At 33.1% G+C, this 16,779-nt stretch overlaps 1 protein-coding gene across 8 annotated transcripts in view; it reads left to right on the top strand.

Moving 5' to 3' along the window:
* Window positions 1-16,779, top strand: part of PCDH15 (protocadherin related 15) — a 727,135-nt gene that overhangs the window by 674,007 nt on the left and 36,349 nt on the right. For all 8 annotated transcript variants that reach the window (XM_033841882.2, XM_033841881.2, XM_073793727.1 and 5 more), the window contains 2 exons: window positions 4,488-4,576; window positions 12,080-12,256. In XM_033841882.2, coding sequence (XP_033697773.1) covers window positions 4,488-4,576; window positions 12,080-12,256 — 266 coding nt within the window. The remainder of the gene's footprint in view (window positions 1-4,487; window positions 4,577-12,079; window positions 12,257-16,779) is intronic.

Below are 16,779 nucleotides of genomic sequence, written 5' to 3'. Positions count from 1 at the left end.
CTTTTTACCATGTTGCATTTGCTCTGCTGCTGCCATTGTATGCTTCATAGCCATACATAAACAGAAAAAAAGAAAGCCTGTTTCAACTAAGAATGCCCTTACTAACGCAGTAAAACATTAATTTTAACCAATGTCTACTCTTGACTAAATACTTTTTCAATATTTTCTGTAATGAAATAGGAAGTAGGTATAAAGCACTTCTGGTGTGTATGGAAGTATCATGGTTGTCTGAGAGAAAAGCTCTATGCAAGTTGAATTAGCTGCTTTTTTCAAGGAATAGCTTTTTATTTGAAAAAATAACTTAGAGATAAAATACGGTTATTCAGACTTGAATATTTGATAGGCATTTACACAAAAATGAATAAGGTGAGACTGTCAATTCAAGGAAAACAACTGACAGTATTTACTGTTAATGACGACATTCAAGCCTTCAAGCACAAATTAGAATATTGGGAAGCATGTATTCACTACTGTGAACTTGACAGCTTCCCCATTACTCAAAGACTTTTCTGATGAGATCAGTGGTCATATTAAAGAATTTGATATTTTTTCTTGATATTGTGTAATGAAATGTGTCAACATTTGAAAAATCTGCAATATTCAGTGAACCAATATTTTCCAAATGACCAATGCAAGATGTTAAAAAAAATTCAAAGATAAAAAATCCATTCAAAGTGCAAGACAGATAAATGTATTTTAATGTAACTGAACATGGTTTTAGATTTCACATTGAAACTCACCTTGAAGAAGCTTCCACTTGAGTTTTGGTGGAGTATTGAAGAAAATATACACAATTATCTTTAAAAAGTTCTTAAGATACCTCTTCTTTTCAAGAAAAGTGAGGTGGCACCAGAGACAGGAGAGATATTGTCCAGTCCAAGCAGTAAATTGTGTGGGTCTCTATTCACTGTATAATATGTTAGCTCTGTGGCTTCCGAGCACTTGAAATGTGGCTAGGTTGCATTTAGATGTACTGTGTAAAATACACACTGGACTTCAAAGACTTAACATGAAAAAAAAAAAGTAAAAAGTCTCCTTAATAAGTTGTTTTAGATTGATTACATGTTGGAATGATAATATATTGAGTTAAATGTATTATTGAATTAATTTCACTAGTTTTTATCTTTCTATTGTGATTACCAGAAAATTGAAAATTATGTATCTGACATGTTTTTGTGTCTCACATTATATTTCTATTGGACTGCCTATCTAAACTATATGAGAATGAATAGAAAAAAGGGGAGTTATAAGAGGTTTATGAGAAAGAATTAAAAGGATTTAGAAGTAATTATGTAAATTGATAACCTCTGTTTTTGGAATTATGTGCTGCACAAATGTTACTTTTCTTTTTTCCTTTTGACAATACCTAGTAATTTTAATCCATTACAAAGATCAATCCCAAAAATGATAAAAATAATTTTTTGGAAAAACTTTCATTAGTAATTAAGGCATAAAGAATTAAGTGAAGCAACTTTAAAGTAGAATTTTTTAAGTGTTTAGTATAATAAACTGATGTGTATTTCTGAAAGTATTTGCATAAAGGCTATACTAGAAAAGTAACATAAATAAAGTCTAGTAATCTTAAACATATAAATATCTTTGCTATAGATGGTATAAGAAACCAATGATTCAGGGACATATAATATTTTTGAAAGATCAAAATTTAAGCTATAATAGCTTATTGTCTTCATAGTTAAACTATGTACCTTCTACATGAATAATATGTCAATACTTTAAGGAGATTTTTAAATTTTAAATTAACTATTTATAGGTAAATCTAAGAAAACTACTTTTGTAGTTAAATGCAGTCTGAGTTTTGTATCTTATCAGAATTAGAAATACATTATTGTTTTAAGAGTACAAAAGCATGTTTTCAAAATAATTAAGTTCAGAAGATATTTTTGATAAATTGTAAGCTTAATATGTATATATTCCAGAGGACCTTAAATCTTAATTCATTTTGTTTAACAAATTAAAAATTCCTTTTGAAGTAATTTATCCTTCTGAATAAAGAGAAAGTACTAACAGTCCTTTAAAGGCAAATGATAGAGTTACTTATATCTGCAAGGCCAAATTTTGCTTCCAAATAGAGTCCCTAGCACTTGAATTGATTGCATTCCAACAGTTTACTTGTAAATCAACTTCCAAAACTCAGAACTTATGTACACAAGGGGAAATTTTACCATTTCCCTGCACCAAATATAACTAACATTCTAGTTTTTCGTTGTTCTACAATTAGTGAAAATCTAACAGCTGTGTGTAATAAATCCCTGGGTGTTTGTCTTGGTAGGCTGATTGTGTAACAGAAAACTCTAAAATTTCAGTGGTTTAAACTAACAAGTTTTATTTTTCTTTCACATGACACAACAATGAGAGCATATATGGTTGGGTAGTGTTCTTGACAGCTCTCTTGCAAATGTTTCTGTGCCCTTCTCTATGGCCTCTTTATTCAGATAGAGATTGGGAAAGAAATGGGAAGTTCACTCATGAGGCAGATTTAAGAATATTTATTTCTTCCTTTCCACTAACTTTCCATTGGTCAAAACTCCACCATAAGGTTCCACTAAACTCCAGAGGAAGTTGAGAAATCTACTCTTGTTGAGAAAACAGTCCATGATTACTATTTGTTCCAGGCTGTTTGCTTTTGAGCAGAATTTTTTTTTTTACCTTTCCTGGTCCAATGATGAAAGGAAGGGAAAAAAAGATAAGGAAGGAAGGAAGAAAAGAAAGAAGAAAGAGAGCAAAGGAAGGAAGAAAGGAAACACATTTGCACAAATCTCATATATATTTTTCTAGAGATTTTTACCATGTATTTTTACTACTAAAAACTAAAACAAAAAACAGAAAACAAAACAAAAAAAATAACAAAAAACCTTATATGTAATTTCTGTCTGTTTTTTTATTCAGGACCGATACAAAAAGATAAAAAGACAAAATTACAGAAAATCTGTGATAATCCCTAATTCTAATGAACTTAGATTTTTTTTATGTGTGTGGAGACACAATCAAGATTCATGTACATGTTTAAGGGAAATTTAAACATTTGATCCCAGATGCCTGTAATGAGTTAGGGATACAGGATTGGAACTGCCAATGTTAGCGATTTGCTCACAGGTGATAATAAGATAGACACCTGGCTAGTGGGCAGACATGAATTATTAGGCCCACAAAATGGTTTGAAAGATTTCAAATTAGTTGTAAATATTTCACATAGTATTTCTTTTCCTAAAAAATGGAAAACCCCAGGAAATCTGCACCTGTTTTCCCACATGGCAACATTCATTAGAGATGAGTGGTAGCTGACCTCTTCAGAGGAGTTGTATGCTCTCTGATTTGAGAGACTTCCAGTTCTCCCTATTATTTCATACTTTTGGCTACTTCACTCATTTAGGTTACCTGCCTGGTCCCTGAAAACATTTGAGTTTGTGACTCCTGATAGGGCATCTATGGGCAAGTATATTTGCAGCCTATATCAAAAATATATATAAACATGAAGTTATTCCCTAGTATAAATTATATTCAGATATATGGTGCTAAATATACCTAATCCAGAGTATCCAATTCATGGTCCTGGTGTATATGCATTTACACAATTTTAATTGTGTAATGTATGTGCAGCACAGTGTATGATTTGACTTTACAGTTTTTACATCTGTATTGGGTAATAGTAAAGATCACATATTCTGGAGATTATGCTTATTTGGGCCCAGGTTATTAATGGCTCTTTGTTTTATTAGTTTTCATATTAAAAAATTGGAATGATAGTCATAACTACCTGATACGGTGATTTATAGAATTACATGAGTGCTAATTCCTGTAGAGCATTGAGAAAAACAGTAAATGATACATTGTAAGCAGAGAATAAATGCTATGGTTTTTATTCCATTTTTCTAAATAAGAACATAGAATGGACTCTAAATGTTACATGAAAGAATGGATTCATAAACAGCTGTTAAATTAGTTCATCTTGGCCCTCTCTGTAAGTTTGTATGTATATATCTCTTTATCTACACAAACATAAAGTTGGCTAAAGCAGACATGAATTCTGTATGTGGTGATTTCATGGAATGAATTATTCTAACTATCCATATCCCAGATTCTTAGTCACAATGAATAAATGCTCTCTTAGGATTTATAAAATCTAAAAGCTGGGTTTTCCATTTTTCTGAGTGTTCTTAAATAACCCAATTAAAGAAACATACAAAACCACCTTCGTTTATGCTTTTGTAAAAGCCAAGAAAACAAACGCAAAACCAACAACAGTCGAAATCACTTAGGGTTCTATAACTTCTAAGTAAACAATTAGTCTGTCATTCTCAACCTGCTTCAACATACCTAGTAGAGATTGTGTAGCTAGAAATATCATTTATTCCTAAATTTATAAATGGGAAACCACTATGCATAGTAGGGAAGGAAAGATGTTAATTTTTGATTATAGAAATGCTAATGAGTAAAAGCCAAATGAATTCTGTTTTTTCTTCTTTCAGGTCTCTGTGGTCAATCAGCTGGATATGCAAGTCATTGTTTCGAATGTACCCCCTACTCTAGTGGAAAGAAGGATAGAAGAGCTTACAGAGTAATGGTTTTTCTTTACTTATATGTTTATTTTCATATGGCTATAGTTTTTATTGAATTAAGTCATTTTAATAATTATAGTGTTCAGACTAAACATATATTTTATAATACCTTCTTAAAAACAATTTAGCTCACTCTTTTCTTGAAATAGGTAGCTTCATTTGGAATATGTGAAGATTCTAAGAGTACGTTCAAATAGGAATGAAAATTAGATGTGAGAAGATCTTATTATTCAGAATGCTTTGACTGATGGGTCAACATAAACTCAAAATGCTGCATATAACAAATAAATCATAACTTAATTATTTGAGTATATGTCTTGATTTTGTGGCCCCAGATTCTTGAAAAAGCTCATTACCTCAGTAATCCAGCTAGTCTGGGGAATGCTATTTCTCAGAGTGATGTATCTAGATGGCTAAAGCTTATTCTTTTAAAAACTAAGATTGCTAATTTTAAACAACATATATTTAAATTATTCTAAAATATATGTCATTCCCCTCTGCCTTTTGAACAGTGTGTACACTGTACATGGCTGAATATGTTATTGTTGACAAATTGTGATTATGAATTCACAGTTGTCTAATATTCTAAATGTTATCAAGGATTATTAAAATGTCTTTACTATTTCACTCTTAACTACCCTAACCTAGCCTTCCGTCATTTAATAATTTTATAGTTGTATTTGTTAGTTATCCCTTGTCTTCTGTTGAGTTCATGTTGACAGATGTCAATTACTGTCAATTTGTCTCTTTTGAGCAAAATATCTTACACTTCCAAGTTGCCAGAAGAAGCTTCAGATAGTCATACAGCTAACCTTTTAGTAATTATGTGTGAAATAAAATACAATAGGCACTGATTAAGGCATGAGAGACTCTCCTGTAATAAAAGCATATGTGCTTTGCAACCATTACTTGTTAGTTTCACAAAATTTAACCTATGGGTGTCACATAAAATGTCCTATGAAAGAGGTGATTATCAACATTTAAGTGTAGAATAGCAATCACACAGTGTCTTGTTTACTTCTGCAAAAGTGGTTTACACATGCTTAACCTTTATTAAAATAATAGCTGATTACACCTGAAAAAAGTTAGAATTATGCCTGTCTCTTAGCTGCTTTAATGTCATCTATTGAGGCAGGCTTTTCTGATTACCCTATCCAAAATAGATGACACTCTTCTCAACCTCTAAGCCTTTGTTCTGCTTTTGTTCAAAGCATTATTTAATGTTTATATTTATATCAATTTAACATAAGCTTCATAAGGATAGGAAATCTACTTTTCACTACCATAATCCCAGTTATATAGTAAGCATTTGATGCATTTTACTGAATGAAAATGTTATACAAGCAAAATCATGATGCCCTTTTCTTCATATTGAGACAAAATTTATAAAAACTGGAAAAAATGGCAATGTAAAAGTATAATTTCATAGCAATTATATGATTTATTCCTCTTACATGGATATGAAGATATGAAAGAGAAAAATCAGGCATCTTTCAAGTCTTGAGAGAAATATATCACTGTGAAAGGAGCTTTGACTTCATATAATACTGGTTTTGAAACATGAGCTTCGGCAAATAATTTAATCTTCCCCAGACTCATTTTCACCACTTGTTGACCAGATAAAACTGTCATAGAACTGTTGTGAGAACTAAATAATATAAGCCATCTAGGACGATGGAAATTGTGAACATTCAATGAATAATAGATATCCTATACAAATGAGGTTAGTGATCCAAAGTCAGTAGGGTAAGGCAGAGAGATGCCAGAGTTTTTGCATGTTCTATTAAAAGAGCATAGTTTAGTAATGGAGCTCAGACTATGGATTCAAATAAACAAGTTTGAATCCTATTATAGCTGTGTGACCTCTGAGAAAGATATTTAACACTTAGGACCACATTTTCTCATCTTGAAAACTGGAATAAGGATGTCAATCTTGTGTTGCTTTTGATAGAATTAAACATAAATTTGCTAGTGCAGTAAGCACAGCAGGCACATGCCAGATTCCCTTTTATAGTTTTTTTTTTTTTTTTTACAATCTGTGTTAATTTAGAGATTCTTAAGCACAACAACTTTGGATCTCTTTTTAAAAAAAGAGGCTTTATTTTTCAGAGCACTTTTATGTTCATAGGAAAATAGAGTAGAAGATACAGAGAATACCCATATACTTCTTTCCCCCACACATATAGCTTCCCTCACTATCCACATCTTACACCAGAGTAGTGCATTTGTTATAATCAACAAACCTAGTTCGACACGTCATAATCATCCCAAATCCATAATTTGCATAGGGTTCACTCTTGGTGTTGTACATTCTGTGGTTTGGACTAATGTATAAAGACATGTATCTATCACTGTAGTATCATACAGAATAGATTCACTGCTCTAAAAAATCCTCCATGCTCCACCTATTCAAACCTCCCTTCCCCACTAACCCCCAGAAATCAGTGATCTTTTTACTATATCCATAGTTTTAGCTTTTCCAGAACATAATACCCTTGGAATCATATAGTATGTAGTCATTATGATTGCTTTTTGAAAGCTACTTTAGTAGATGGAAGTAGAGATAAAGACTGTTAGATCTAATCCAGCACCATGAAGCCCAAAACGCTCATTCTCAGTGTCTTGGGGTGGCCAGGAGGGGATGGGAAGGGCATAATGAAAACATACATATAGCCAAGGTAGACAGCAGAGTACCAATCTATTAATTAAAAATAGGAATGGGATAGGGAGGATGGGAGGGAGACACAAGAGGGAGGAGATATGGGGATATACGTATATGTATAGCTGATTCACTTTGTTATAAAGCAGAAAGTAACACACCATTGTAAAGCAATTAAACTCTAATAAAGATGTTAAAAATATATATAGGAATTTATTGTTCCAGTGACCAGAGTAACGAACACATTCATTTCCTGTAGACGTTCTTAGATGACAAATCACATCATCATCAAAGCCATGTTCTGTATTTCCTATGAGACTTAACCCTATCTTAAGAAGGGGAAACTTGAACTGCATATGATCATCACTTTTATTTTTTCTTTTAGGTAGGCCCATATATGAGGCCATATATGAGGCCAGATCATAATCCAAAGCTTTTTTGATAAGAAAAAAATCAGTACAAATTGGGAGAGTTGATGAAAGAAAAAATTCATGACCTAATATATCCATTTCACAATGGGGAAGGTTTTTCAGAAGGGGTCACTATCCTTTGATAGCTAAGAGCACAGTGCCTGGAAAACAGAATGCTCAAAGAGTAAATGTTAGCTGCTATAGTAATGCTAATAATTACTTCCCACTCCCTTGGAACTGGCTGAAATGGCTCTACTGAACAAAATTTTTATTACTTTGTTTTTTAATGCTTATAGAATTAACCAGTGACCCTTTGCAATGAAACACATCTCTTTTTAATTATATTAATGTATTCAGCAAATTCCCCCATAATGCGAAGCTATGCCCCTTACAAGTGGCCTCACATGTTTATGTTTTGAAGAATTTTAGGTTGACCTTAGCATGTATCTCTTTGTGAGCCTTGTTTTTCTCTTACAAATTCTTGAGATTGAGTAGAAATAGCTGTGAGGATAAGGTTAAGGAGACCTTATTATAACCTAGAAATGATTGGCAGTAATGTCTAAAGAAGCTAAGAAATGTTTGCATTTTGTGTCTTCTTCCTTTCTCTTTCCACTTCACCATGAAGCCCAGATAAAGAAGTTTGGGATTCTAAAATTTAAATCCTTAAAAATCTATGGAAATGGCATTTTCAAAAATATAAATAAAAGAGTTTAGAAATATTGTGTTATAGTATGAATCAGAATTGATAACTTAGATCTTGGAGTTGATCAAATGCTTCTCTTACTTTCTAAATACAATATGGAAATTCAGTGAAATCAGGACTTTATTGATGTAGTTATTGCTTTGGTTTGGAAGAGTCTATTTCCTAGAATATTTACATAGCATATGAAAGTGTAATTAATTTATAGCTCCTGGAATTAAGGTTCCAAACATACTTTAGAAATCTAGCCAAAATGTGTATTTCTGGGATAAGAATGATAAAGTCTCTTGGGAAGAAAACCTATGAAACAGTAAAAAATAAGTGCCAGCACTTACATTGTCTTAAATCTGCATAATAAAGACTTGGTGTTGAGGGGAAGGGTGAAGTTGAAAGGTAAATCAATCAACACATTATCTTTGATCATTTTTACCTACCCTTTGCTTTAGAGTTGAGGAGCTCAGGGAACTTTCTATAAAGGGATATATTAATAGTTTAGTAAGTATAAATTTAAAAATAATATTTTTACTTTTAATAATGTTATTTAAATTTTGTTATTTCATTAAGTTAATTCTTTTTATTATAATATTTAAATGTTAACAATAATTAGTAATTTATATAGCAAAATCCTTTTGCAAATAAAACTTTATTTCCAAAAAGAGGTAGTAGGCTGGATTTAGCCTGAGGGCTCTAAGTTAGCAACTCCTAATTTTAGAGCATTATACTTTGTAGAGAGAAAAAGTTACAATGCAATATCTATTCTATTCAAACTTCTATAGGAAAACACATTGGGGAACATCTTGTGTGAAATTCCCAAGTAATATATATTAATATTTTTTTTCCTAGGAAGGCTGTTCCTTTTGAATTCAGAGGACCTAGGCTCAAGCCCTGGCCCACCAGTGACTAGGAGGTCTCGGGCGAGGAAATTAAACTTTTTGATTCCTAATATCCATATCTTAAAGCTGGCAATTTAGTCATTAAAAAAAGGATAGGGCTTCCCTGGTGGCGCAGTGGTTGAGAGTCCACCTGCCAATGCAGGGGACACGGTTTCGTGCCCCGGTCCGGGAGGATCCCACATGCCGCGGAGTGGCTGGGCCCGTGAGCCATGGCCGCTGAGCCTGTGCGTCCGGAGCCTGTGCTCCGCAACGGGAGAGGCCACGGCAGTGAGAGGCCCGCGTACCGCAAAAAAAAAAAAAAAAAAAGGATAGTTCCTGGTTGTAAGCACTGTAGATTTAACAGTGAACTAAAGCAAAGTCCCTGTTCCCATGATGCTTACATTCTGTTGGGGGAAAACAGCAAATAGAATAAGAATAATAAATTAATTTATAATGTGATGCTAAGTAGTGATAACTATGATAAAGACAAATAAAAGTAACAATATAAAAATATGAAAGAGAAGTACTATTTCATATAGGATGATTGAGGAAAACCTTTCTAATAAGGTGAAAGCTGAGCAGAAACCTGAGAAAAGTGAGGGAGAAAGTCATGGGTCTGTGGTGATGTGGGGAGGGTTAGGGGTGGAGGGAGTTATCCCAGAAAGAAGACACCACAGATATGAAAATCAAAATTAAGGGGCATACTGGTCATATCAAGATATAGATGTCAAGGTAGGGAATGAGTTATATAGGATCTCATAGGCCACTTGAAGGATTTAACATTTTACTCTGCATAAGATAGAAAATCCTTATAACTGTCCAATATAGTAGCCACTAGTTCCATGTGGTTATCGAGTGCTTGAAAAGTGACAGTTCCAAATGAGAGGTGCTGTAAGTGTAAAATACACACCAGATTTCAAAGACTTAGTACAAAAAAGAAAGTAAAATATCTCCTTAATATTTTTATATGGATTACATACTGAAATGATCATTTTTGGATAGATTTAGTTAAATAAATATATTAAATTAATCTCACCATTTTTATTTTTAATTTTCTAATGTGGCTACAAAAAATTTGAATTTACATGTGTAACTTGCATTGTATTTCTTTTGGGCAGCATTGCTTTAAATGTTTTGCACAGAAAAATAACATTCTAGCTTAAGTTTTAAAAGATTGTTGAGTGGGAGATCAGGAGACAAGTTACGAGTCTAGAGCAGTAGTCCAGGAGAGAGATCAATGTGGCTTGGACTGGTGGTAGGTATGGATATAGGAAGGGGTTAAGTTAAGGGTATAATTTTGAAGGTACAACCTACCGAATTTGTTATGGATTGGATGTATGAGAAAAGGTAAGAAACAATAATGACTCCTAGGTGTTGGGTCTGAGCAAATAAAATAAAAATAATATTTGCCATACTTGGACACTGAAGAATTTGATAAAATTATACATGGCGAAAGTAATGGTGTGTTCTTAGAGAGGATTGACTTTATTTAGCAATAGTTGATTCACATCCATAAAGACCCCAGATGTCAGCTTGCACTCTCACCATCGCCCTGATGGTTTCCCAACTTGGTGATGGATTAAAACTCCATTATCTATTACCCACAGTCACTTTTTTAGCCCTACATTAATATTATTCTCTTTTGTCTAATTTATTCCATGTGAACTGAGTATATTATATGTATCAGGTATGGTGCTGATATCAAACCAATGAAAATCTGTTAAAAAATATAAGCCCAGCTGGGACATATGAAGTATATTATTGAATTGAAAGTTTTGTTGTGTAGTTTTTCTTATCTGCTGTATGCTAAATAGAATTGCTATAAATGTTTCCAATCACATGCCAATTTTGTTCAAGTATCCTTCACACAAAGATGTAGTTGAAGTTGAAGAGGTTATCAACAGAGAATGACCATAAATGACCTAATTTTATCAGATAGTAAAGCACAGACATTTCAATAGCACAGCTTTGGAAAGTAACATTTTCTGTAATAGGCGTATAATAGCTGTAAAATAAATTGAAACCAGTGATAAAATAAAATATAAACTTGAAATAAAATGAAATCCTACTTGTTAATATTCAAGGTATAAGTTATGATTCTTTTTAAAAAAGGTAAGTGTAATTTGGTTTTATTCAAAGTCTACGTGATTCATCTTTGTGACACAAAAGGGATGCATCTACTGTTTTTCTGAAATACTTAGTTTGGAACTTTATTTTGATAGAGAACGAAGTAACTTCCTGCCTTTCCAGGAAGAAATACTTACTTTCAACTAATTATGTTATAAGAAGTCATAGTTTTTTTACAAAATTAAGATAGCCCAGAATACAATATTTTTATCTTAACCTGTTAAACCTGACAAAGCAAAATATCTCTACATTCTCACTGCTATAATGCTGTAAGGGTCTTTACACTCTTAGGGAAAAAAAGGTATCCTACTGTTGCACCTTGACATATCACAAAATCTGGTGGAAAGTGTAATTTATAACACCAACCATATGAACTCAAGAGTTCTAAGACCCCATGGTTCCCATAAAGCATAGACAGTTTTATTTGTACAACATAGTTGGCATTTCTCATGAGCCATGTGAAAGCTCAAATGGTATCATAAATTTTAAAAGTCCAGACTTAAATATGACATGGTTGATGACCTCTTTCTACCTTATTCAGCTTCTAGCATCATTGGGAGTTAAACACTCTAAATATATAGAGAACTTTTTTCAAGAGTTCATATTCAGTAACCATTAACAAAAACCAGGCTGTCATCATTTTTAATTTACTAAATGTCATTTCAGGTTGAAGGTGATTTTTTTCCTCAGCGAGCCTGTCAGAATGTCATGTTTGTGCTTCGTTTGATTTACAGGATTTTGGATCGCTATGTTCAGGAGCAAATTCCTGGTTCCAAGGTTGTGGTAGAGAATGTTGGAGCTCGCCGGCATGGCGATGCCTTTTCTCTAGAAGATTACACAAAGTGTGACTTGACTGTCTATGCAATCGACCCCCAAACCAACAGAGCCATCGACAGACATGAGCTTTTTAAGTGAGTATTTTTATTGTCTGTAACAGCTTTTTGGTTACAGTATCACCCATAGATAATCCTGATTTAAGGATATAAGTAAATAGTTTAAAACCCATCAGATTTTTCTTGAAAGTGAAGTGTAATCAAAACAAAAGAAAAAAAATCTAAGAAACAATACCTAGGGTACTCACGCCTAGAATTTTTAAGTCTAAGTATGAGATAAAGTGACTTCGGGGGATCTGTTCTCCTTGAGATGTCTGAGGATCCATTATGCTTTAGAGCAAGAAGCAGTTCACCGAGATCACCTTGCATCGGCTTCCACTCTTGCTCCAAGACCCTGCTCTTTGAGAGGAAAGCACAGATCCCTTCTTAAAGTGGCAAGTTGCCTGCAATGATGTCAGTAGGCTTGAATTTTAAGAACAAGCCTAGCTCTCTTCATGGTCTTATTGAATAGGCAAAAATTAACATCTGATTTTTCCCTTGACTTGGGGGTAGAGAACAGAGGAGATAATCACTTCCACCGAAGTCCATGTGACATTTCTTCCAGGTATGAATTTGAATATTTGAGTTTTAAATCCTTTAAAAATAAGGAATATACAAAATCTTAAACAAAACCCTGCTACATATTCTCCTTTGGAAATTATTCTAGAACAGCTTTAGTTGTTGTTGTTAGTTTCTCCTTTACTCTAGTGACATCTAGTGTCCAAAAGATTATTGGCATGTAATTCTTACCTAAAAACATGTTTTGTAGTAAAAATACATATTGATATATAATCATATATATATATTCTGAATATTCAGAGATGTGTGTATATATATATACACATAATCTCCAAAATCCATTATTTCAGAATTTAGTTTTTCTATGTCTCTCTATATAATAAACATCATGCAAATAAATATATGCATATACAAATTTACATGCATATATCCATATATGGGTGCATGTTTTTATTTAGTAAACATCTATTTACCCATTTATTTATTAAAACTCATAAATTCTGAATTTAGTTTTACTTTATATCTGTTCATCAACAAAATTTCACTACTATTTTAGCAGCAATGAAAGTGATTTAGTATCAACTTAATTTCTTAAAAAGCCATAGTTATTAAGTATTAATAATTAAGTATGTATAATTAATTTATGGGTGATATGCAAGAGAGTATATTAATCACTATGAAGAAATACAGATTACTGAAGCAATGGCTTCTTCTCAGGTTTTAGACTCACCATCCAAATGAAGGAGCATTTAGGTCTACTAAGACAATAATTGCTTACTTTATTAATTTAAAAAATTATTTAGAAATATACATTAAAAGTAATTTTTATATTCTTTCGATTGTCACTATTAACATTTATTTAAATCTATCTGCATTCTTTTTTTAAAATTTATTTATTTATTTTTGGCTATGTTGGGTCTTCGTTGCTGCACACGGGCTTTCTCTAATTGTGTCGACGGGCTTCTCATTGCGGTGGCTTCTCTTGTTGCGGAGCACGGGCTCTAGGCACATAGGCTCCAGTAGTTGTGGCACGCAGGCTCTGTAGTTGTGGCTCACGGGCTCTAGAGTGCAGGTTCAGTAGTTGTGGCACACAGCTTAGTTGCTCTGCGGTATGTGGGTATTCCCGGACCAGGGCTCAAACCCCGTGTCCCCTGCATTGGCAGGCAGATTCTTAACCACTGCGCCACCAGGGAAGCCCTGCATTCTTTTTTATATACACTGGTTTTATTTTAAAATATGATGATAGATTGTTCAAATTTAAGGTGCTTTCCTAAATTTAAAAATATCTATTTTCTTTAGGCTGACAGCCTGGCTCTAAAGAGTAAAATAATGGTGATTATAATTTGAATTGTACTTGTAAATATTTTAGAGATAAAAGATTTGGAAACTGAAGCCAATTTGGTTTCAACTGACACTGTGAAGTACAAGATAAACATTCTTCATTCTATTAAGTTTTCCAAAACCTAGATTATATTGTGAAAAGTAGAGTTCTAAATTCAACTAAATAACTATTATAGCCAAGAAAAAAGGAAAAAAAATAGAATAACTATAAATTTTAAAAAATTATATTGAGGAGAGGATGGAATAGCCATGAAGTATTAAAAATTTTGCCTTAGCGGTCTTCACCTTGAACTGTTAGCTGAGAACACTGGTCTAATTTAAACCCTAGAATTGTTCTTTGAAATATTTTGTAATGAGATTATATAGATATATTTCAAAATGCAACGTTGATATGCATAGATATTATTATCAGATACTATTACCTATTCTGAAGTTATAAAAGTTTTTGTATATTTAGTTTTAACACTGAACAAATGTACTAGAACATTGATTGTTGCCTAATGCCCAGACCAGTGGAAATAGGATTATCCTCTCAATTTCTCCTTATGCTAAAATCTAAGCTTCTGAGGCTGTTAGAATTTTTAGGGCAAAGATTTAGAAACAAAAAAGATACTTCCTCCAAGGAGTTCACTAAGATATTTAAAAATTGATTTAACAATATCAAAAAAATTTTAAAACTTTATAAGTGCATAGAAAAGACTGGAATGGCTTTACAACTCATTAATTACATATTTTGTTTCACAAGGTTATGCGTATGTTGATGATTTTGGGATATGTGAATTGCTTAGATTTTCTACAATAAGTGTATATTACTTTTATTTTCCTTTTATTCTTCTTGTGGTTCTTTGAGCATCTTTAATCTGCATTTTTGGGGGGTTTTGTTGTTGCTGTTTTCATTTCTGGAATATTCATAGACAATATATATTCAAATATTTCTTATACCCTGTTTTTTCTTTACCTTTTCTGGGACTCCAATTAAAATTTTTTTTTCTCATAGCTTTTGGATGCTTGGTTCTTATTCCTCTCCCCTCCCCCAACATTCTTATCACTTTGTTGGTTTTTTTCAGCTAAAAGTACTATTTTGTTTTTTTATTTTTATTGTTTTAACTAATTTATTTTTTAACATCTTTATTGGAGTATAGTTGCTTTACAATGTTGTGCTAGTTTCTGCTGTATCACAAAGTGAATCAGCTATATGTATACATATCCCCTCCCTCTTGCACCTCCCTCCCACCCACCCTATCCCACACCTCTAGGTGGACACAAAGCACTGAGCTGATCCCCCTGTGCTATGCGGCTGCTTCCCACTAGCTATCTATCTTACATTTGGTAGTGTATATATCTCCGTGCCACTCTCTCACTTTGTCCCAGCTTACACTTCTCAATCCCCGTGTACTCAAGTCCATTCTCTACGTCTGCGTCTTTATTCTTGTCCTGTCCCTAGGTTCTTCAAAACTATTTTTTTTTAGATTCCATATATATGTATTATCATACGATACTTGTTTTCCTCTTTCTGGCTTACTTCACTCTGTATAACAGTCTCTAGGTCCTTCCACCTCACTACAGATAACTCAATTTAATTTCCTTTTATGGCTGAGTAATATTCCATTGTATATATGGGATACATATATACACATGTATGTATATATGTGCCGCATCTTCTTTATCCATTCATTTGTCGATTGACACTTAGGTTGCTTCCATGTCCTGGCTATTATAAATACAGCTGCAATGAACATTGTGGTACATGACTCTTTTTAAATTATGGTTTTCTCAGGCTATATGCCCAGTAGTGGGACTGCTGGCTCGTTTGGTAGTTCTATTTTTAGTTTTTTAAGGAACCTCCATACTGTTCTCCATAGTAGCTGTATCAATTTACATTCCCACCAACAGTGCAAGAGGCTTCTCTTTTCTCCACACACTCTCCAGCATTTATGTTTGTAGATTTTTTGATGATGGACATTCTTACCGGTGTGAGGTGATACCTCATTGTAGTTTTGATTTGCATTTCTCTAATGATTAGTGATGTTAACCATCCTTTCACGTGTTTGTTGACAATCTGTATATCTCCATTGGAGAAATGTCTGTTTAGGTCTTCTGCCCATTTTTGGATTGGGTTGTTTGTTTTTTGATATTGAGCTGCATGAGCTGCTTGTATATTTTGGAGATTAATCCTTTGTCTGTTGCTTCGTTTGCAAATATTTTCTCTCATTCTGAGGGTTGTCTTTTGGTCTTGTTTGTGGTTTCCTTTGCTGTGCAAAAGCTTTTAAGTTTCATTAGGTCCCGTTTGTTTATTTTTGTTTTTATTTCCATTTCTCTAAGGTGGGTCAAAAAGAATCTTGCTGTGATTTATGTCATAGAGTGTTCTGCCTATGTTTTCCTCTAGGAGTTTTATGGTGTCTGGCCTTAAATTTAGGTCTTTAATCCATTTTGAGTTTATTTTTGTGTATGGTGTTAGGGAATGTTCCAATTTCATTCTTTTACATGTAGCTATCCAGTTTTCCTAGCACCACTTATTGAAGAGGCTGTCTTTTCTCCATTGTATATTCTTGCCTCCTTTATCAAAGATAAGGTGACCATATGTGCGTGGGTTGATCTCTCAGCTTTCTATCCTGTTCCATTGATCTATATTTCAGATTTTGTGCAAGTACCATACTGTCTTGATTACTGTAGCTTTGTAGTATAGTCTGAAGTCAGGGAGC

This window comes from Tursiops truncatus, chromosome 16 (assembly GCF_011762595.2).
Source record: "Tursiops truncatus isolate mTurTru1 chromosome 16, mTurTru1.mat.Y, whole genome shotgun sequence".
In the NCBI taxonomy this organism is placed as follows: Eukaryota; Metazoa; Chordata; class Mammalia; order Artiodactyla; family Delphinidae; genus Tursiops; species Tursiops truncatus.
Note: the sequence above shows the minus strand (reverse complement) of the source record. Positions and strands in the feature narration are given on the sequence as shown.